Below are 22,270 nucleotides of genomic sequence, written 5' to 3'. Positions count from 1 at the left end.
AAGTTGCTCTATTTTACGCATCAGTTCTATCGTGTGGTCGGTGGCCTATTTTGGGACCGACCCCCAGTCGGCCGTTTTGGGCAAACTGGGTCGATCACCCAATTGGATCTAACCGACTACGACTGGTGGTGGCTATATAAGAGCAAGCTTGTGAAGCCCATTTCATCACTGGCTACAGCAACCCTGATTCCTTAGCATCCAGCCTCCGTCCTCTACTGTTTTCAGCACGCCATCGAAGCTTCTCTCACAGGAGCGCACGGCTGGGAGGCAGCGCCATCTATTGTATTAGTTCTACAGTAATCAAATTTTTGATTCTCCATACTATCTGTTTTCTCTCTTGTGTATAAGATCCTGTTATCTGTTGAGCACAGACGTTGTATTGTTTTCTTACAAAGTGGTGGTAAGATAGGAGAAAGAAGGGGGACTATATAAGTCAGCCCTAAATGATTTGTATGGTACTTTTGATGTGACATCTAATCCTATCTACTCTCCCTCCTTCCTGCTACCTGCTGCCTACGCTCACACTCTCTATCTCCTCTCTCTCTCTCTCTCTCTCTCTCTCTCTCTCTCTCCCCTCATCCTTCTCTCTCTTCCTCTCTCCTTCCCCTTCTCCTCTCTTCTCCCTTCTTTCTGCTATTCTCTCTCCATCTCCAATTCTTCCCCTTTCCCCTTCTCTACAGCTGCAGGCGAGGCTGGGAGGCCAAAAGTGAAGGGGAAATGAGGCAAGGTTAGAGGGAAGAAGGGGCAGAAGGGAAGGAGGCTGAGAACAGAGGCGACAGGGAGCAAGGAAGGCAGCGCGGGGGGATAGCAGGGAGCTTGCAAGATCAGCCTACCAATATTTCATTATTCTTGTTCATCAGCTTTGAGAGTTCTGCTAATAAAGAATAGGCATTACTCTGATCACATAAGGATCTATCTCCCTGGAATTTTTGGGCTTACCTGGTGGAGAAATCTTCTCCTAAGAGGAGCATTACCGAAAGCATATGCGTTATTGAAAGCATACGCGTATGGATTGAACTCATTGCTTGTGGGCCTTTGTATTTTTAAGTGCATGCTGTTCATATTTGCAGTGTTGCATATAATTAGCAGCTGCTGTGCATGATTGGGTCAATGATTTGTAATCTTGTTGACTACCTAAGGTTAACTACTGCATTTCTCATTTTGCTTTTACAGGATTAGTTTTTTTTGGTTGAATGAATCCAAAAGTAAATGACATTTCTGCAATTGCATCTGATTGGTGGACTGCGTGCCAGTGCATACATGGATGCTAAACTGAAAGTGACATCTGCATGTAATCAATGTGAACTGCTGAGCATCCTTGTTTTCTGTACCTTGTGCTTCAGGGAGTTGCAAAATTTAGTGAATTTTCCCATGCAATGGCGGTGCATCTTGTAGAGTGTAGTCCTGCTCTGCGTGTAATCCAGCAGAAGTCTCTTGGTGTTAATTCAGAAGAGAAAAGGGAAGAATCAAATACTGGAGGTGGTGCTTCCCAACAAGAAATGGCGAGTGCCCCCAAGAAGATGGCAAGCAAATTTTTCGTGCCAAACATCTCATGGCATGTTGACTTAGAACAGGTTCCACGCGGAGGTGAGACCTTCACAAATGATTTGGTTTTCTTATTTTGTACTGCAGGACTATGTAGTGTACTTACTTTAAAACTGTGGTTTTTTCTTATTTTCTGTTGCAAGAAGCCATGTGTGGGAAATTTCTGATTGGCGAATGAATTGTTTGACAATTCAACCAATGAAACTCACTAAATGTTTGTGATCCTGAAGGTCTGTGGATGTGATTCGAGGATGCTTTTTGTGATGTTTCCATATTGTTTACTGCCAGTTTCTCTTTCTCAGTTGGTCGCCTTTTAATAGTGATTTTTAATCTGAAATTTGAGTCACTTGTTTGGCTGCAGTGCCCACAATCATCATTGCCCATGAATTTTTTGATGCATTACCGATACATCAATTTCAGGTAACAAGTAATGCCAAATCAGGACTTGTCACCTGCATTGTTCTTCCCTAGGCCTTTAAAACATAATTTGAATGGACGTGAAAATATTCTCACTCGAAATCATGAATTTATAGATGGAGAAGGATCCTTTAAAGTTAAATAAGTGACGAACTGCCTGCTCTTGCTGTAGGAGTGTGAGGTCATCATTCAAGAAAATCTTGGGACCCTTTAGTTACTCCCTCATGCTCATGAGGGTGGATCTATCTGTGGCTGTCCGGAATTTCACTACCATGGGCCTTGTCTGTGCCTTCTACCTTTCCCACCCTCCAAACTGATTCATACGTGAGCTTTACTCCCATCTTGACAAATAGAGCTTGGGTATTTGACATGGGGGTGTCACCTACTGTTAGGTCTCTAACCCACACATTTAAAGCCTTGCTGCTACGCCTCTTCCTCCAAAGTTTTAGAGATGAGTTCCTTTTTGGGTGCTGCTGTACCTTTTTTTAGTACATTTTTCCATGCAAGCATATCTGCCTTTCCCTTGGTGATTTGCTGCGTAAACTCGGCATGTTTCCCCTGCGTAGTTTTCTGCAAAACTGCCATTTCTTTCTCGAGTTGCTCATTCTCATATTTCAGCTCAATCCATGATCTTGCATCCCTTTGCTGAAGTCCCCTTTACATCCTTGAGTTGCTTCATTTTCTCTTTGATGATGTTCAGCTCCTCTTTTAGGGGTGGTTGAAGCTCTCCTCCCTCCCCATGTGTGCCTGCCTTCAGCTTCTCGTTCTCCTCTTTGAGAGTAGCAACTTGGGCTTCTAGTGTGTTTCAATTTGGGAAGCAATAGAGCTGGTTTTCTTGTCCACAACTTGAGCCATATCCTTTGCCCATTTTGTTTGCATCTCTCCTTTGCCATCTCTTCATGTCATCTTGCATTTGGGCACGCAGGTTTGAGAGAGAGAGAGAGAGAGAAAGAAAGAAAGAAAGAAAGTTTATTAAAGTCTTCGGGAGACCGTGAAGGTCTATGAGACTAAAGATAACTGATACAATGAGCATAACGGTGGCGGTCTCAAAACGGGCCAGCCAACCGTTTCTACAAAAAAGAGGTTATGAAGGACGGTGTGTCTAGTCCTGATACAAAAAATATGTGTCAACCTCCAGATGATACAAAAAAGAAGGGGGGGGCACTAAAAATGGGGCAGGGGAGGGAGATACAAAATATATGTGCAGGTGGTGATCGTCAGAGACCAATCATAGAGGGGCCGTCAAATGGGAGGCTGGAAAAAACCCTGCGATAGATGACTGGCCTCTGACGTCACGCGGCCTAGTCGACCTTGGTCGTCGGGGGGGCGGGTGGCCCTGTGGATGAGGGAAATGGTAACCCCGGTGGGGCGGGCAGAGAGCAGAGACGAGATGTCATGGACCCGGATGTGCGAGTCCGTCCGCTGGCGCAGCTGTCGTGGCTTTGGCTCTCGCTCACGTCCGCGTCGTCGGCTAGACTGAGGAGAGGTATCCTGTGACTGGAAGAAATCAGTGATGGGCCGCTGGGTGTCCTCACGCTGTGTGTGCTGCGCGTGTCGCTGTGCTCGAAGAGAGGTATCTCGGTGGCGAGTCATCTCATGTAAGAAAGCGGCTAGGCATCGCTGATCCGGGAACTGCAGCATGTGTGGGAGGGGGCCGAATCCGTCGCGGAAGAGATAGTGGTATCGGCCTCGGATGGCATAATAGATAGGACATCTGAAAGCAAAGTGCTCCTCCGACTCGATCTCCTGCAAGTTGCAAAGTGGGCAAAGGCGGCCCTCTCGTGAGAGAAAGAAAGAAAGAAAGTTTATTAAAGTCTTCGGAAGACCGATGGATCTATGAGACTGTGAAAAACCTGGTACAAATGAGCTGTGGTGATGGAGCTACTAAAACGAGCATTCATACCAATGCAAATGCAAGAAATACAGAATGTCAGTAATAAATCATGAGTACAACATAGTCATGTTGGTAATCGACTATCTCATCATCATCATCATCATCATAATCATCATCAACATCAGAACATCAGGGTGGATGAGGCAATGGGGGCATGGAATCGGCGATAGAGTGTTGTCGGCCACTCAAACGTGCAGGCCTGGCATGTCTCCTGGTCATAGCTCTGTGACTAACCAGGGCGACTGTGACTCCCGTCAAGCGGGAACTGACTCTAAGATGCTAAAGAAAAGATAGGTATGATCAGGCCCTAGAGAGAGAGGTGCTACGGTGAAGTCAGTGATGCGAGATGTGAAGGCAGGGGATCCCATGATGTAATCAACAACGCTGGAGCATCCCCCATGTGGAAAGCACGTGAAACCACCTGAGGTGGGCCATCTGTAAAGACTATTATAGACAATGAGATCACGCATCCTGTCGAGGTCTAATAGGGCCCCAAAAGATGTGAATGGACCTCGTCTGTTAGCCGATCCATAAGGCTGCATTGAGTGTGGTTTGGTATGCCCGTAGGCTGCATTTAGTTTCTCTGTCCAATTAGAACGCTGTGGTTCTATTATCTTGGTGATGATAATGCATAATATTTTATTAGTGGATTCGGCCTGTCCATTCCCTTGGGATAGTAGGGTGTGCTTTTTCTATGGATTATCATAAAGCCAGACAAGAGTTCTTGGATAACCTCATTGACAAAATGCGCGTCTCTATTCGATATAATTTCAATGGGATATCCGAATTAGGTGATCATATTCTCGTATAAGAATCTCATTGTGCTTTTGGCATTTGTCTTTCTGACTGCTTTAGCTTTAGCTCACTTGGTAAAGTAATCAGTGGCGATAATGATGTAGCGTGCCTGTGTTTCCTTTGCTGCTGGATGGATCGGACCCACATAATCAATCCCCCATTTTTCAAATGGTTTTTGTGCAATAAGTGTTGTTAGGGGATTGAAGTCCTTGTGTTGTGGTTTAGTAGTCCGTTGGCATACATCACAGTCTTTGACATATTCATAGGCATGTGTCTAAAGTGTTGTCCACTAGTAGTCTGCGAGGACTTTTCTTGTTGTGGCTTTCTCTTGGAAGTGTCCTCTTGCAATGCCTTTATGGACTTCGCTAAGGATTAACATGATCTCATAAGGCATTACACATCTTCTTAAAACGTGGTCCTTGCCCATCTTGTATAGTTGTCATGTAATGAGTTGATAGGGTGCAGCTTTTAAAATTAGTTTTCTGGCATCCACTATTTGTATTTCAAAGGGTGGTCTTTCCACCATTAAGTACCGAATGATATCTGCACACCAATTTGGAACATCTATATGAAATAGTGTGGCATTTTGCAAGTCATTCTCTACTCCAGTGGCTTATTCTCCCGTCCTGACACGAGACTTATGATCGGCAATGTAGTATCTGGTACCTTTGTGGACCACTATCTTGGAGTTGAATTCTTGAAGCAAGAGAAGCCATTTGGTTATTCTTCCTATTGTACGTGGACTGTTGACAAGATAAAGCAATACTTGATGGTCGGTGTAGAAGACAAAATCATTTGCCAATGAGATAGTGTTGAAATTTCTTAACATTATACACCATTGCGAGGGCTTTTCTTTTTGTGGTGGTATCGTTGATCTCTGTATCATTGAGTTGTCGACTAGTAAAGTAGAATAGGCAGTCTTTCTTATGTTCACCAGGTTGGCAAAGCACACTGTCAATTGCATACTTAGAGCCATCAGATGAACATGAAAATCAATATCCCAATTGGGAGATATAAGTATGATTGCTATGATTAGGCGTCACTTTAAAAGCTTAAAGGCTTAGTCGCACTCTTCTATCCATAAGAATTCCACTAATAAATTGTAAAGTGATTTGGCTATCATGGCATACCGCAAGATAAATTCCTTTATAATAGTCGGCATATCCTATAAAGACGTGTACATCTTTGGAATTTGTAGGAGGAGATAATTCCATGATGATTTTGATTTTGCCCATGTTAGTTGCAATTTCATGTTATGAAACGATGTGTCCCAAAAGAACTTCGTGGGTGACCACGAACTGACATTTTGTTGGATTTAGGGTGACCATGAATTGGCATACTCCCTGCATTTGATTAGAACTGCTTCAAGACATTTGAAGTGGTCTTTTTTGTTCGAGTGGCTGCACAAATAATCTAAGAACACTTGTAGAAACGTATTCATAAATGACTTGAAAGCTGTGAACACGACTCGTTGGAATGTGGCTTGTGCATTACAAAGGTTGAATGGCATGACTCTACATGCAAATATATCCCATTCTGTAGCAAATGCTATTTTGATTGGTCAGTAGGAGCAATTTGTACTTGCTTATAGCCATTGAAGCCATCCAAGAAGCTATATGTCTCTGATTCAGCCACCTTTTCCAATACTGTTTCTGTTAAGGGTAGGGGATAGTGATCCCTGATTGTGGCAGCATTCACATTCTTTAAGTTAACGCATATTCTTAGCTTCTTGTTGCGTTTAGACACGATGACGATGGGTGAAACCCAATCAGTGTGCTCGATCTCATAGATGAATTTGACATCTAAGAGTTTTTCCAAATCGTCATAAACCATGGTGTCATACTTTGGATTTGTTCGATAAGGTCCACATACCTTAGGGTGGACATCTTCCCTTATAGATATTGTGTGTACTGCCAGTTCTGGTGAAATTCCTTTCATTTCCTCGTACGACCATGCTACGACCATGCTAGGAAGTCTCGGTATTCCATTAGGAGTGCTTTGAGTTTTGTTTCATCTTCCTGTATAAGCTGTTTTCCAATGAATACCAATTTTTCTTCCTCCCCTTCAGCGAGGTTTATTGTGCGAGTTTTTGCCGGTCCCTCATAGATTGGAGTCTCTCCAATGCTATTGGTTTCTTGAACTTCAGATTCTCTTAGTGGTCTTGGCATTGTTATGGGGACAGTACTACTTGTGTAGTTCTTGAAGTACTCTGGCACTTCTCAAAGATTAGTCTATGATGGTGTTGAACTAGCTTGACATGTGCTATGAGTATTGTGTGGCATAGTAGTATCATTAATCAATTTTTGAGGCTCATGTAGACTTTCTTTTTTTAAAGTCTTTGTATCAAGCTTCATCCGCACATGTGACTTATACTTTCAAAACTCCTTACGTTGGGAATTGTGGGGTAACTTTTCCACGGACAAAGTATTCCCAAGTAAGGGTTCATTTGCTGTGCATATTCCTTTAAGTTCATCAGGGGACCATTCAAGAGGAGGTGGCTTAGATTTTAAGGGACCTGGCTTGGTAAGATACAATTCGACGATCCTAGTTTGGACTCGTTCGAACTCATTAAAGTGTTCGGTCTTGGCTTTGCGGCGAATCTTATGCTATTATTCAGCTTTGGAGTTTCAACTTTGGGAAGCTCGACTTCCATTAGGGCATGCAGAATAGCTAAGTCATTATCAAAGACTTGATCTTTAAATTGAGCATTCTCAGCTTCAGTTTCAAGGTCCCAAGGAAAATCCGAGTCCTTATTGGAATGGATAGCTTCTTCAGATTCCATTCAAGATCCACCATAAAGAATGTCACCTCTAGATCGATTGGTCCTTCATGTGTGAGGGGAGGATTTACGTGCAGGACCTTAGTTCAATCTGCGAGAAGATGGGATCTAGTGAATGGCAGTTGTCAATGGTTGCCAATGCTTGGATCCAAATTATTGACATTGCTTTGTGTATCGCCCGCTATGGCATGTTGTTGCAGGGGGGTTGATTTGCTTGAAATCATCGTTGAAGAGGTTTCATCCAATGCTTTAGGCACGATTGGTTTTATTGCTTCTGTCCCCACATTCACTCTTACTGCGGTGTCACGATTTTGGATTGTCAGTTCCGCAATCATGGAGGACTTATCTTTCACGCAACCAAGGATGTCCCAGCAAGATTTGATAGGATTTCTTGGAGAGATTCAAAATTGTGAATTGAAGAGAAAAGGCAAATGAGGAGAGGATGCCACGTGGCATTCTTCAAGCCTTGGATGGATTTGGCAAGGTTGCTTGAGGAAGCACCTGGAGAAGACACAGAGAGAAAGAGGTGTGAATGGGTTGGTCGACGAAGGAGAAACCAAGACGGGCAGTTTACGTCACACATGCGGATGAAGGCCCGTTTCATGTATGGAAGGTTGTCTGTACGACATACGAAAAGGTAATCGAACTGCATGCCATTGAATTGTACGGATTCCAACTACCTACGGCCTATATGGACTGCAGGCGATAGCACGGCTGTACGTGGTGCCCATATTGAGTATGTGTTGTACGGAATTCAGGCATTGTATGGCTGCACGGGTGCCAGGCTGAGAACTGCATTATGGAAGCTCAGAGCTGTACGGTTTGCAGCAAGACAGTGAATGTACGGGGATGTACGGGCAGATTGCCTGTGCTTGTACAGACGGCTGTCTGTGTGGCAGTGTTAAAAAGTGCTCTCCGGTTAGTATGCCATAACTCGTGTTTGGGCTTAGATGGATGCTTCGAAGTTGTTGGGTGGTCATTCTTGCTTTCATTTTGTGAGTTTGAGTACATAAGAGGTCCCATGACCATTCGTTGGTAGGCAGGGGAATTGTGTGATCCAGAATGGATTGCTAGTAATAGTTTCGGGTTTTTATGCAAGTGCCTGGGAAAGATTTGGATGCTTATTGTATGCTTGATGAAGACAGAGCCCAGCAGGGCTGAGGCAAAAGGGCATTGATGCCTAAAGGAATGTGGAGTGCCCTGAATTCAGGAGGATTTGTGTTTACTGTGTAATCCTTTTGTAGGGACTTCCAAGTAATAAAGAAATACCAAAAGGGGCGCCAAGGGTTTGGGGCCAATCTGTGTCCTTGTTCTTGTCACTCTAGCTCCCAATTTGTATTTGAAACATTTGCTGAGTATTGTTAATGTGAAAGCATTGGCTGGTTAGTTGTCTATTACCATCCTCTTGTTGGCCTTGAGGCTGGTTTTATTATCTCGAGTTTGAAATTTTGTTAGCAAAAGAAGGCCAAATGACAGTGAACCAAAGCTCAAGCTCTGTGGATGCTATTGTCTTTTTGATTTGGAAACTACTTTTGATAGTTTAGAGCATACGGTTAAACTTTTGACAACCCATTATCATGCTATGTTCTTGCTTAAACGATCCCAATGTATGGAAATGAAATAAAAGCAAGTGGTACAAGGGTCTTCGAACTATTGTCTGAAACCCATATTGGAACATTGCAGAAGCATATTTCAAAGGGTCTTTCACATAAGGGCAAATTGTAGAAATAGATTTCAAGTTGCAATTGTTCCGTACAAGGAATTTGTTTTATAAAGCTAGTCAATATGTTCAACATATGAGCTTTATGGGCAATGCTTTGTTTACAGAGAACGCCTCGTGGATGGTGTGAGAAGCTGGTTGATGTGGCTGAGGGGTCTGATGAGTAAGAGCTCTGTTACGTGTGCAGATTTTCTTTACCAATTGATATCCTTGAATTGTTTCTGAAGAATGAATGTCAGATATCCTACAACATATCAAATTGTATTGCAGGCAAGGTTTACGCTTTGTACTTTCTCCTGGACCCACAACTGCAAGCAAAGTCTATTTGGCCAAACGATTCAAATGGGCTACCTTGGATGAGCAGGCAAAAATGGATCAAGTCGAAGTCTGTCCTCAAGCTTTGAAGATAACACATGAGATTGCAAAGAGAGTAGGAGAGGATGGTGGTGGAGCTCTTGTGATTGACTATGGAGAAGACAGGCTGATTTCTGACAGTCTACAGGTTGGTTACTATAATCAAGCATGGTTGTTGATACTTGAACATCATATCTCTGATAGACTTCACACATTGGGGACCTGTTTTCCAGCTCTCAATGTTCACATTTTTGAAAGGAAAAAAGAAGATAGAAAAGTTTAGCCCTGCAGGATGTTAAAGAAAGATGATATGCTAGGACCATTCTTGTACATTACATCATGAGCGTTGAAAAATAACCGTTCTTGATTGTTTTCTAAATTGAATGATCTCAAATTAGATATGCTTGATTGGGAAGTTTGTCTTACATTTGGATATTCCATTTGTGAAAGTATTAAGGTATCAAATAGCACATATGGTGCAGCTTTCTCTTGAACAGTGTAACAAGTAATAGGTAGTGGTCTTACTTAAAACTCTCGTTATGAATTGAAAATAATCTTTCAATGATCGGAAAGTCAGATAGCATTTCTCAAAAGGAGAATGTATATTCCACACTTATGGTGCAGCTTTCTCTTGACTAGAGCAACAAGTAATAGGTAGTGGTCTGACTTGAAACTCTCGTGATGAATGGAATACTTTCAATGATCAAGCGTAAAGTTAGTCATTTGTGGTGTGCTCTCTAGATGTGTCCTCTCTCCTCATCTCCACTCTTCTCCTCTCCCCTCTTCATATTTTGTCATGGTATCAGAGCATCCTTGCCTTCTGCTGAGGCACTGCGATCTGTATGTGAGAAAGCAAGAAAGAAAGAAAGTCTATTAACGTCCACTGGAGACCAAAAGGTCTATGGGACAGCAAGAAACCCTCTAGTACATCTGCTTTAGGGAGGGCACATGGCAGCTCCCAAGGAGTGCAAAAAGCCACCCCTATTATATAGAATACCTACATGATAGTCTGGAAGAGTAAATAGCCATACATCAGTTTAAGACTGAGAGTCTTTTGGTTTTGATTTGAACTCTCTGATTAGAGTATGAAAGAGTGTGATAGCTTGAGAGATTGAAAGATTGAGTTTTTCTTTTCCGTGAGAGAAAAATTCCGTTCATTTAAAGAAAACTTCCGTCCATTCTGTTCATCTCTAGTCGAGTGAGAGATTTCTATTGCACGAGAGAGAGAGAGAGCTCTTGTGAGTCCACTTTGTCTGAGAGAGAGATATATATAGAGGTGTTCCAAGAGAGTTTGAGAGTGCTTCTTTTGTGAAAGAGAGGTGAGAGATTTCAGTTTCGAGAGGTATTGATCACACAGAGTGTTGATTCCTGCTGCTGCATAACAGAATTCTAGCTTGACATACTGGGTCTACTACTCTGTGTCCATCAATAGAGTACACACACCTCGTTTTTTTCATTGTTGTGTTTGAGTAGTGCAAACACGCCAACATCGGAAAATGGTCATTATCAGGAGATATCAAGCTATTTTGGTCATTTCTAGTCCATCTTTTATATTGCCACTCATTAAAAATACAATTCCAATAAAATTTTAAAAGATAAATCTCTTTTGAGAATTTGCCATGCTAGGAACTAGACTGACCTAGAACCTTGATTTGCTAAATTGACTTGTGGAAAACACCCATGGGTAGGCGGGCATCCTTGGTAATGTCAAATGTCTATTTGTCTACTTTGTCTTAGGTTGAGAAAATTTGATATCATAAAAAAAAAGAAAAAGAAAAAAAAGGAGTTGAATGGAGTACGAAGTAAAATGTATTTTAAATGATGAGAAAATGCTTGTTGGTCCAGCTTTTGTGTTGCTTCTTTTGAAAAACAATAGTGTAATTGAAAATTTTGAAAAGTCAATGTCTTTTAAGATGTTTCCATGCTAGGAACTATGATTTGCGAAGTCAACTTGAAGTGCAAACAACCACAAGGGTTTCTGACAGATCAGCCATATATTGGGACACTGACTGGAAGCGTGTTGTTTTGTATGATGCTGTTATCCTTTTCTTTCAAGGCTCCTTACCGCTTCGGATTGTCTTTGACTTGCTTATATCTTTCAGGCTCCTGTTGGGGTTTAAGGTGAAGTTTTGGGGTCTTAAGGTTCTTAATCATAGGGCTAATATATCTTTATTACTCAGGTTTATGAGAGTATGAGCTTGTTGGCTCACTCATTGTAACTCGCAAAATTTTTCTCCCTTTTTTTCAAATTTTTGGTCCCCAAGGCCTGTTAGCCCAAGAAAGTGTGCTCTTATGCGGGTAATCCCAATGATGAGGGAAATTTGTCACGAGGGCATGAATTTTAGCGCATCCATGTTGGTTTGCATGTGGGCCCCAAGAAATAAAGCGGGCAGGGCCTTGGGTTGCTAGCTGAGCAAAGGGCGGCCCCTAGGTGTTAATTGTGCCTTGGGGTGAATTGAAGTCCTTAGAGGACTCTTAGAGTGATCCGAGAGGGGCTAAGGTGCGTGGACTGCCACGTGGCACCTTCTAATCCCAACCATGTTATGTGCATGCATGAGAGGGTAGCTACGAGGAGGTGCTTGTCAGGTCGAATCAAGGAAAGAGTCACGTGGTCGACAAGCAAAGGGGGATCGCGTGAGCTCTTGGGCTGAAGGTCACATGAACAGAGAAGCTGGTCGAGAGAGAATCGAAGGATTTTAGAGCTGTGGGTCTGCTTGGCGCACGCGAGAATTATCAGGGCTGAGAGTACAATCTTTAGTATGACTATGTTTGGATTTCATACAGGCAGGTACAACACTGTTGGTAGTAGAGGCATGTATGGTTGGAGCCTGTGCAGAGGATTGCGTACAGGAGCCGTACACGATTGTACGCTTGTACGTGCACCTTGGTACGGTCTGAGGAAGCATTAGTACGGCCTATTGTACGAAAGGGTACGTGGTTGCTTACAGATTGCCAGCACGAAGGCTTACATGTCAATGTACGGATCACTGCAATATGGCCTGCAGGATGCGGACCTCGTACAGACTGAGGACAGGGCCTGTACGGAAGACCAACGCACACGGTCTGTGTGCGAAGGTAGCATGGAGCAAATACAGGTGTACAACGGACTTTAGATAGGTGTTACGACCTTGGTTTGGGCTGCTTGCAAGGAAAGCACGGCTTTTGGCTGGATAGCAGTTCATGTGGCAGGGTGGAGGTGTTAGTCCTCCCTTTTAAGTTGCAAAAGGTCGTGTATGAGCTGAGTTTGTTGCCTTGGAATTGACTGGTCAAGTTTGCAATCATCCTCTGACCCAGATGCCTATTGTTATGCTTGTGAAAGCAGATCCCAGCAGGACTGATGCATGGGTTAATGATGCCAAGGCTTTTTGGTAGGTATCTTGTTTCCTGTAGAAACATACGTTTGGTTTCCTCAAAAGATTGATCACATGCAGGCAGTGGATTTTTGGCGAAGGGCACATGTTGGTACAACCTTGCTACTGGTTAGGGAAGGGTCGGGAATCCATGCTTGAGATGGAGAAATGGGTTGATGTATCAGGATATTTGTTGCCTATATGGTGAGAGGCTATAGGTAGTGGCAGTCTAGGACATTGGAGAAAGCTCTTGTATGCTTTCTCTTTCTGCTTTGGCAAATAGGAGGTTAATTGGGCACTAGTGACAGCTGTGGGGAACTGTGTGGCCAAGTGTGGTTACTAGTAGCAGTTCCGGCCTGTGTGCAAGCTTCCTGGATTAGGGATGGAGACCTATTGCCAGGATTGGCGAGTGGTGAAAAGCCGAGGCTATGCATGGTATGTGGAATGCCCTAGATGCAAGAAAGAATATATCCTTTCTATAACTTGTATTCTGGATTTCTCCAGTTAATAAAGAAAGACTGTAAGGGGTGCCAAGGTTTGGGGACAATCTGTGTCTTTGTCTTGGTGTAGGGGCATTGTAGTAAGTTACTTGCTGAATGTTCTAATGTGAAAGCATTGGCTGGTTATTTGTAGGTCTAGTACCCTTTAAGTTTTTAAAGGCCAGCTTCATGGTTTCGTTGCCGGGACACATCACAATCTTCTTTAAGGAGGTGAGCCTGTGGTTGTCTCTGGTGCAAGTATAGCTTGCTGTAATTGAACTGCAGCAAGGAAAATTCAGCAAGTATGTCACTCAGTGATTGACGAGGATTGGGATATGGGATAGGACCTATGCCATTGAATGGACAGCCAGCCATTAGTTATGCCAAATGGGAAGGGTGCTCCATTGCAATGGTTTATTCATGGTCCTGGTGTTGGTTCGCATGGCCAAGGCAATGGTTTTCAGCATGCAGACCAGGGACAGCAAGTCATTCCGCACCTCACACCTAGGGGATTTTGGTGGTGGTTCAGTGTTCAAGAAATGGCTGGCCAGGTTGGGAATGGTCTAGGTATGCTTGGAAATGACCCCGTTGGTTTTCTGCCTGGAATCAAGGTATGCAAGGGTTTATGCTTGGGGGTACGCAGGTGGGAATGCAGAGAGTTATGAATGGAAACACTGGTATGCAGCCAGGGATGCAAAGTGCAATGCATGGTACTATGGGAGCTCGTGCAGGCGTGATTGGTATGCAGAGCACTGGGGCTTTTATAGAAACCCTGTTATGGGTAATGGCAATGTTGGTCAAGCTTTTGTTGTCCAATGTGATGAATGTGGGAACTACATTGGTTCAGGTCTCATGCAGATGGACGGGTGGTTGCCTATGAGAGTAGAATGTTGCAGGATGCTGAAAAAAATTTGCAAGTTTATGAGAAAGAGCTGCTGGCTGTGGCTCATGCTCTTTCTGCATGGGAGCATTACCTGCTAGGGGCTGATTTCACTTTGCAGACAGATCACAGACCTTCAGATATTTTCATCACTCAGACTAGGTTGTCTGAGAAGCATATGCGTTGAGTCATGAGTTGGATGAGGATTTTGCAAGGATCTATGATCAGTTGTCTGATGGACAGCAACATGAGCACCATACTCCCAGAGATGGATTCCTTATGATGCGTGGTCGTTGGTGTTACAAGCAGTTTAAGCCTTGCATGCAGGGCATCGATGAACTGATGCTTTAATGAAAGCAGTGGAGACTTTCACTGGCCAGCTTTGTGACAAGGGATGGATGTCTTTGTAAGGAATTTGCATCATACGTCAGAGGATCAGTGATGTAGCTTACTGATTGAAATTACCAGATCATTATGGGTTCTAAGAATGGCCAGAGCTATTGTGAGCGTAGGAACTACTTGGTGACAAGGCATCTTATGTAGCACCCATTCTATGCACATCCATGGTCTTGGGTTCCAAAGGCGGAATCATGTGACCATGCATGCATGCATGCAATGTCATTCACATACATTGCCAAACACAACACAATCAATCCAACTGCCTTAAGCCCTTGCAGACCGCTTCCAACAAGACATAAAGAGAAGCTATTGTCTTTTCTCTATCAATTAAGCTTATATTCCTTGACATAATTTGCCATTGTTTGTGTACAATATCACATGGTTCTTGAATTTTTTGCACAGCTATTTCTTTCAATATTAACTACCACGCAGGGTGTAGTCCAAAGAGATTGCTCCTTTCAGTCCTATCAGTGGGAAAAGAGCTAAGAGCATAGCCTTATTCTCAACCCCAGCAAGATGCTGGAGGATTCATAATGCCTGAAATGGGAGTCTTCTCAAACCTTTCCATGGAGATGTGTCAGAGGATATGCCATATGAGATGCAGCCAGAGGTTGAGGAACTAGATGAGATTTAAGTTCCAGAGCTGACATTGGCACGTAAGGAAAGGAAAGTTAGTGAAGTTTTAGAATCATTCACCATTGCAGATGGAAGAGGGTGATTTGGCAGATATACCACAGTTATTGTAGCTTTACCTGGAAGCTTTTTATCTTGAGCAAACTTCGGTTGTGGCTCCTTCAAGCTCAGCAAAGCATTATGTCTGGAGCATTGCCTGATGCTCAAGAGAGGGGTAATACCTCTGTCTCTTTGTTACGGATAGGCTCAGATATCTAGAGGTCGCTTGGTGACATTGTATGTTTCAACCAAGGTACTGCTTGCTGATAGTACATCTGCCTTGGGACTTGTATGATCAGTGCACTAGTCACTATGAGATAGTTTTTGCAATGTATATGGATCTAACCCCAACCATGTTACGTGCATGCAGGGGAGGGTGGCTATGGGGAGCTGCTAGTCAAGTCGAATCAAGGAAAGAGGCACGTGGTCGATGAGCAGAGGGGGATTGCGTGAGCTCTTGGACTGAAGGTCACATGAATGGAGAAGCACTTGGTTAGGAGAAAATCGAAGGATTTTAGAGCTATGGGTTTACCAGGTGCATGCGAGAACTCTCAAGGTTGAGAGTACGATCTTCCGTACGGCTGTGTACGGATTTCATACGGGCAAGTACGGCACTGATGGTAGTAGAGGTGTGTATGGGTGGAGCCTATGCAAAGGACTATGTATGGGAGCCATACACAATTGTACGGGTGTACGGTGCACCTTGGTACAGACTGAGAGAAGCATTATTATGGCCTATTGTACGGAAGGGTACGTGGCTGTGTACGGAATGACCAGCACGAAGTCTCACACATGAGTGTGCGGATCACTGCAGTACGGCCTGCAGGATACAGACCTTGTACGGAATGATGACATTGCTTGTATGGAAGACCAGTGCACTGCCTTGTACGGTCTGTGTACGAAGGCAGCATGGAACAAATATAGGTGTACGACCAACTTTAGATAGGTGTTACGACCTTGGTTTGGGCTGCTCGCAAGCAAAGCACGGCTTTTGGCTGGATAGCAGTTCATGTGGCAGAGTGGAGCCTCCCTGTTAAGTTGCAAAAGCCGTGTATGAGCTGAGTCTATTGCCTTGGTCAGGTTTGCAACTATCCATTGAGCTAGATGCCTATTGTTATGCTTGTGAAAGCAGAGTTCAGCAGGACTGATGCATGGGTTAATGATGCCAAGGCTTTTTGGCAGGCATCTTATTTCGTGTGCAAACTCGTGTGCAAACATACTTTTGGTTTCCTCAAAAGATAGATCACATGCAAGCAGTGGATTTTTGGCGGAGGGCACATGTTTGGTACAGCCTTGCTGCTGATTAGGCAAGGATCAGAAATCCGTGCTTGAGATGGAAAATGCCCCTGGAACCCAGAGGGCTGGTACAAGTGTGGTTGATGTAGGCTCTCTTTTGGAGAAACAGATTGATGTATTAGGATGTTTGTTGCCTAAAGGGTGAGAGACTATAGGTAGTGGCAGTCCAGGACTGTGGAGAAAGCTCCTCCTGTATGGTTTCTCTTTCTGCTTTGAGCAGATAGGAGGTTAATTGGGCACTAGTGATAGCTGTGGGGAACTGTGTGGCGAAGTGTGGTTACTAGTAACAGGTCTGGGCTGTGTGCAACCTTCTTGGATTAGGGATAAAGACCTATTGCTAGGATTGGCGAGAGTGGTGAACGGTAGAGGCTATGCAGGGTATGTGGATGCCTAATGGGATGTGGAATGCCCTAGATGCAAGAAAGAATGTATCCTTTGTATAGCTAGTATTCGGGATCTCTCCATTTTATAAAGAAACACCGAAAGGGGCGCCAAGGTTTGGGGCCAATCTGTGTCTTTGTCTTGGTGCAGGGGCACTGTAGCTCCCAATCTGTGTTTAAGTTACTTGCTGAATATTCTAATGTGAAAGCATTGGCTGATTATATGTAGTTCTACTGCCCTTAAAGTTTCTGAAGGCCGGTTTCAGCAATACTTGCATTTACAAGTGTACTGCCCCTTTCCCAAAGGCTTCATATTCTCCACACATTCCCGTTTAGCTCCTTTCTTTCTTCCCATGTGAGAGAGAGAGAGAGAGAGAGAAGAAGAAGAAGAAGAATATATTATCGTCCTCTGAAGACCAAAACCGGCCTATGGGACCTGAGCAATACAATATCACAAGTACATGAAAGCTCCTCCCGAAGATGGGAGGGTGGAAAGAGAAACCACCTTCTAGGATTCAGGTGGATTCCTATGCTTGAAGAGCTTATACACAAATGTTCCTAAAGCTGAAGGTGACCCTTTATGCAGCAAATCAGCCAGTTTGTTATGTCCCTCAAGGAGGTGATTGAACTCTTCCCTAATGTGTGCATAGTGAGGGCATATCATTACCATGTGTTCTTCTGTTTCAACCATACCTTGATCACATAGTTGGCATATTCTACTCTCCCTTGGCATCTTTTTCCATCCCCCTGTTTCTATTTGCAGCTGGTGTGATCGGGTGCGAAGTGAGGCTAAAGCCCTCCGCAGCTGGTGTGATCGGGTGCGAAGAGAGAGAGAGAGAGAGAGAGAGAATCTGAGAAGAAAGCTTCACTATTCAACAGAGAGGGAGAGAGGGACATGCGAGGGAGAAAGAAAGAAAGAAAGAAAGAAAGAAAGTTTATTAAAGTCTTCGGAAGACCGATGGGTCTATGAGACTGTGAAAAACTTGGTACAAACAAGGTGTGGTGGTGGAGCTACTAAACGAGCATCCACACTGCAAATGCAAATATGCAGAATGTTAGTACTAAATCATAGATACAACATAGTCATGTCGTGTAGGTAGTCGACTATCTCATCATCATAGTCATCATCATCATCATCATCATCACCATCAAGACATCAGGGTGGGTGTGGCAATGGGGGCATGAAGTTGGCGATAGAGTGTTGTCGGCCACTCAAAGGTGCAGCCTTGGCATGTCTCCTGGTCATAGCTCTGCGTCTAACTAGGGCTACTGTGACCCCCATTGGGCGAGACCCGACTCCAAACATGGAGGGGATGTCCCCAAGTGTGATCTTTGTGTCAACCCTCTGTCTGAGTTGTCGGGTCACAGGCTCACGACCATGTCGAGGCCTCGCCCCATGGGTGTCCATGTGATCTGGCTGTAAAAACTCCGTGATAGAACTATGAGAGGGATCAGCCAAGGAAGAAATATGCTCCTGTCTCCGTGCTCGAAGTATCCTCTTGCGCAGTCTAAGTGCCTCATGAACGAAACCTGCCAAACATCGCTTGTTTGGGTAGGAGATAAATTGGGCCAAATCCCCATAACTATCTCTGAAGAGGCAGTAGAAATGCCCACGGATGTAATAGTAAACAGGACACCTGAAGATGAAGTGCTCCTTTGTGCATGAGGGCTCAAGATGTATTAAAGATCATAACCTTGGTTTTGCCTAGGTTGACCTTCAAATCATGAGACTCACAAAAGGACTGTAGTGCGTCAAGGTGTCTCTGGAAGCCATCTGTTGTGGAAGACAAGAGAGCCACGTCATCTATGTAAAGCAATATCCGGATCAACGTGCCCGCAAGGGAGCAACGTACCCCCCCTGTGTCTGCATCACTGTCTCAAGCTCATCAATGTATAGGCCAAACAAGGTAGGTGATAATGGACACCCTTGTTTGACCCCGATAGTGCTCATGATCTCGTTTGTCTACCCAGATCCTGCTCGGACTCTGCTTGAAACTCTCTCATAAAGTGCCATGACATGATCTCCTAGTCGTAACCCAAATCTTGTAGGTGCCTCTTGGAACCGTGTCAAATGCCTTGCGGAAATCCACAAAGCAAGAGTAAACCCTCTGCTTCCGTCCCCTTGTCTCCTCGATGATACATCTGAGCATGAGAATGTGGTCCATGGTCCCATCATCATGTCGGAATCTAGCCTGTCTTGTTGCTCTAAGTCCTTGACTCTTTGCAAATGTGCTGACCTCAGAATCAAGTACTGACGCATAAATCTTGGACATGACATGCCAATCGTTATGGTCTTGTAGTTCTCCAGACTCATGGCATCCCTTGCCTTGTGAATGAGTGAGATAGTGTTAATGGTCCAGGTGCGTGGAAACCCCAAACAAACAGCTTCATTAAATAGCTTTGCTAAGATCGGGGCTAGAAGGTTAATCCCATATGCAATGAACTCAGTGCATAGTCCCTCATGATCCTTTGCTCGGCCATTATGAAGTTTCATTGCGGCATCCTTTACCCCCTCTCTAGTGAAGAGGGTGCAGGACGTGGGGCGTGTCATGTGTGAGAGGTTAGGAGCTGGCTGATTAGGGATATCATAGAGTGTGCGTGCATAATCAAACTGCACCTGGGTGTCAGTGATGAGTGGTGAGGGGGACCGTCCCTCTAGAAATCTCGGCCAAAAGTCCTTAGAGTAGTTACTGAACAGAATGTTCAGTAGCTCCTCCCCATTTCGGCAAACATAGTCTAGTTTCTTTCTGCATACCAGTCGACGGTACTCGCATAGCATCTCTGGTTCGCTTAGAAGATTGTTTTTGGTTTCGAATCTGAGCTGATGGCGTAAAGCCTTACACTCATCATCGTACCAGCTATTACAGGGTACGGTTCTCAGGGGTGGTGGGCCGGTGGAGCTGGTGGTGTGGGGAAAAGCATGAAGAGCAGCCTCATGTAGTGAGCGGGTGACTAGGGCAGCATGATCCTTTAATAGGGGTGTGAAGTCAATATATGCGAGAAGTATATACAGACGGCCAGAGTAGGCAGGTGAGTGATCACGATCAAAGCGTATATCATGGTATGTGGAGTAAGAACTCAGCGGGGTGAGAAGTGCTGCGCGGCGGGATGCTAAAGAAAAGATAGGTATTATCAGCCCTTGGAGGGAGAGGTGCTACGGTACAGTCAGTGATGTGAGATGTGAAGGTAGGGGATGCCATGATGTAGTCAACAACACTGGAGCCTCCCCCATGTGGAAAGCACGTAAAACCACCTGACGCAGGCCATATGTCAAGACCATTATAAATGATGAGATCATGCATCTTGCCGAGGTCTAATAGGGCCTATCCATAAGATGTGAACGGTCCTTGTGTGTTAGCTAAAACCCGTAGCATACCTGCCTCCTCAAGGTCAATGTCTTGCAGTAGAGTGGAATCCTCCTTGAAGTTGAGGAGTGGTGCCTGACAAGTGCTTGTCCTCGTGTTGAAGTCCCCAACTAGGAGGACTTCTCCACGGCGGCTGGAGAAGTCAACAATGGACTGATACAAAGTGGCAAATGGAGATGTCTCATCCTCCCCTTGAATATCTTTGGCAAAGCGGGAGGTCTCAAGGGTGAAGTAGCAAACATTAATAAACAGATCCAGCTGTCAGTGTGCCAAACTCGGATCCAAAGAAACCTGGAATGTGCATCTTTTTGCTCCACTAAGATGGCCCCCCAAAAGTGTGGATCTGTAAAGGACTGCGACTCCTTCTGACTCTCAAACCCCTCCGGTATCCCTCGTCTCATCTCTGTAGGCAAACTCCCATGTATACCCACTGACTACTGGTAGTGGGCGCTCTGGGCTCTGATTTGTCTCTGTATAAAAGACTATGTCGTGACGTGTATAGGATTCTGAGAAATTCCCTAGTTCTGACCACAAGGTACCATTGCAGTTTTAGATCATGCAGGATAGGGTCTCGTATATCTGAGTCTCATAGACCCCGCCCCCATATGTGGGAGGGGAGGTGCGTGCCTGACGGGGGTCTATAAGGAATCGTCCATCTCGTACTACTGCCCACTTCCCCTCCTTGCGGGCTTGACCCTATTGTTGCAACGGGAAGCGCCTCTCCTCAACCTGTAGTGGAGTGAGGTCCTCATCCATGGAGATCGCTGGCTGGTCTCGTAAGGCTAATCTACGACGTAAAGCCAAAAGTTGTGCCTGAGCGTCATGGAACCATATGATAAGGGGCTGCTCTCGATTTGGGTCCCTCCCTACCGGCGCGCCATGCTCTCTCAATCTTGTGCTCAGTCATCCCTAGAGTAGTGGCCACGAAGGTCGTTGCATCTGCCATCGATGTAGCCTTAGTGCGTGGGATCTCACGTACTCTGATGTTGAGAGCCTTATTGGCTCTCTCCTGTTGCTCCAGGAGGGTAGCCGTAACGGTTACCCTTGCAGATTCATGTTTGGCTACGTCGACCCATCTGGACGTCTCCTCGATGGCAGATTGCATGCTCGCAATCTATGCCTCCACAACTGGGGTGCTCCCTGGGATTGTGTGTATAGCAGTGACCTCCTGTTGGAGCTGCGAGATCTCTTGTCTGAGCCCCTGAATAAGATCAGCTTGGTCTCGGATAGCTTGAGACTGCTCTTGTATGAGACGCGCCTGGCCCTGGGTGAAGCGTGTTGGCTCCTGTGCAAAGCGTGACAACTCCATCTCGCGCTCTCGAATGCTATGTATCTCCATCAACAAGTTCTCCCAAGCCTCTGATGGGTCAGCTCGTTTGTGCCCTAGCGGAAACTGAAAGGACTGTGGCAAGAAAGTGGGGGGATGAGACAGGAGGCTAGGTGAGGACTGGGTGAGATGGGTGTGGTATGGAGACGATAGTGGCCTGGAGGAGGCGATCCCAACAAGATGTGGGAACGTGGGCCGACTGAGAGGCAGAGGGGAGAGAAAGGTCGAGTAGTGCGGACGCTCCAAAGTAGGTGTCATAATCGGGGAGAGAACTGTAGTGGGAGAAGAAGGGAGAGATGGTGTCAGTGACAACCCCTCTATCCTAGGGGAGGGTGGAGCAATCGATGTCATGGGTAGGGGTATATCAGTGCCAGTAGCTGTAGCTGTGGATGGGGCTGAAATTGAGGCTGAGGCTGAGGCTGAGGCTGAGGCTGAGGCTGAGGTTGAGGCTGAAGCTGAAGCTGAGGCTGAGGCTGGCGCTGAGGCTGATGTAGCTGAGATGGAAGCTGAGGCTGAGGTAGACCCCTCCTTTGCTTTGCTGTCAACTCCAAGTCCACTGTGGTTGTAGCGTGTGTTCACATCCTCGAGTTTCAGTTGTGTTTGTTTCTTGTTTTTGTT

At 45.0% G+C, this 22,270-nt stretch overlaps 1 protein-coding gene across 2 annotated transcripts in view; it reads left to right on the top strand.

Annotated features, from left to right (window-relative positions):
* Window positions 1-22,270, top strand: part of LOC147891645 (NADH dehydrogenase ubiquinone complex I, assembly factor-like protein (DUF185)) — a 34,640-nt gene that overhangs the window by 9,284 nt on the left and 3,086 nt on the right. For both annotated transcript variants that reach the window (XM_087388856.1, XM_087388857.1), the window contains 4 exons: window positions 1,344-1,587; window positions 1,907-1,965; window positions 9,258-9,313; window positions 9,421-9,652. In XM_087388856.1, the coding sequence (XP_087244982.1) occupies window positions 1,344-1,587; window positions 1,907-1,965; window positions 9,258-9,313; window positions 9,421-9,652 (591 nt within the window). The remainder of the gene's footprint in view (window positions 1-1,343; window positions 1,588-1,906; window positions 1,966-9,257; window positions 9,314-9,420; window positions 9,653-22,270) is intronic.

Source organism: Dipteris shenzhenensis, chromosome 17 (assembly GCF_047967505.1).
Source record: "Dipteris shenzhenensis isolate YYH24624 ecotype China chromosome 17, Dip_SZ_1.0, whole genome shotgun sequence".
Lineage (NCBI taxonomy): Eukaryota > Viridiplantae > Streptophyta > Polypodiopsida > Gleicheniales > Dipteridaceae > Dipteris > Dipteris shenzhenensis.
Note: the sequence above shows the minus strand (reverse complement) of the source record. Positions and strands in the feature narration are given on the sequence as shown.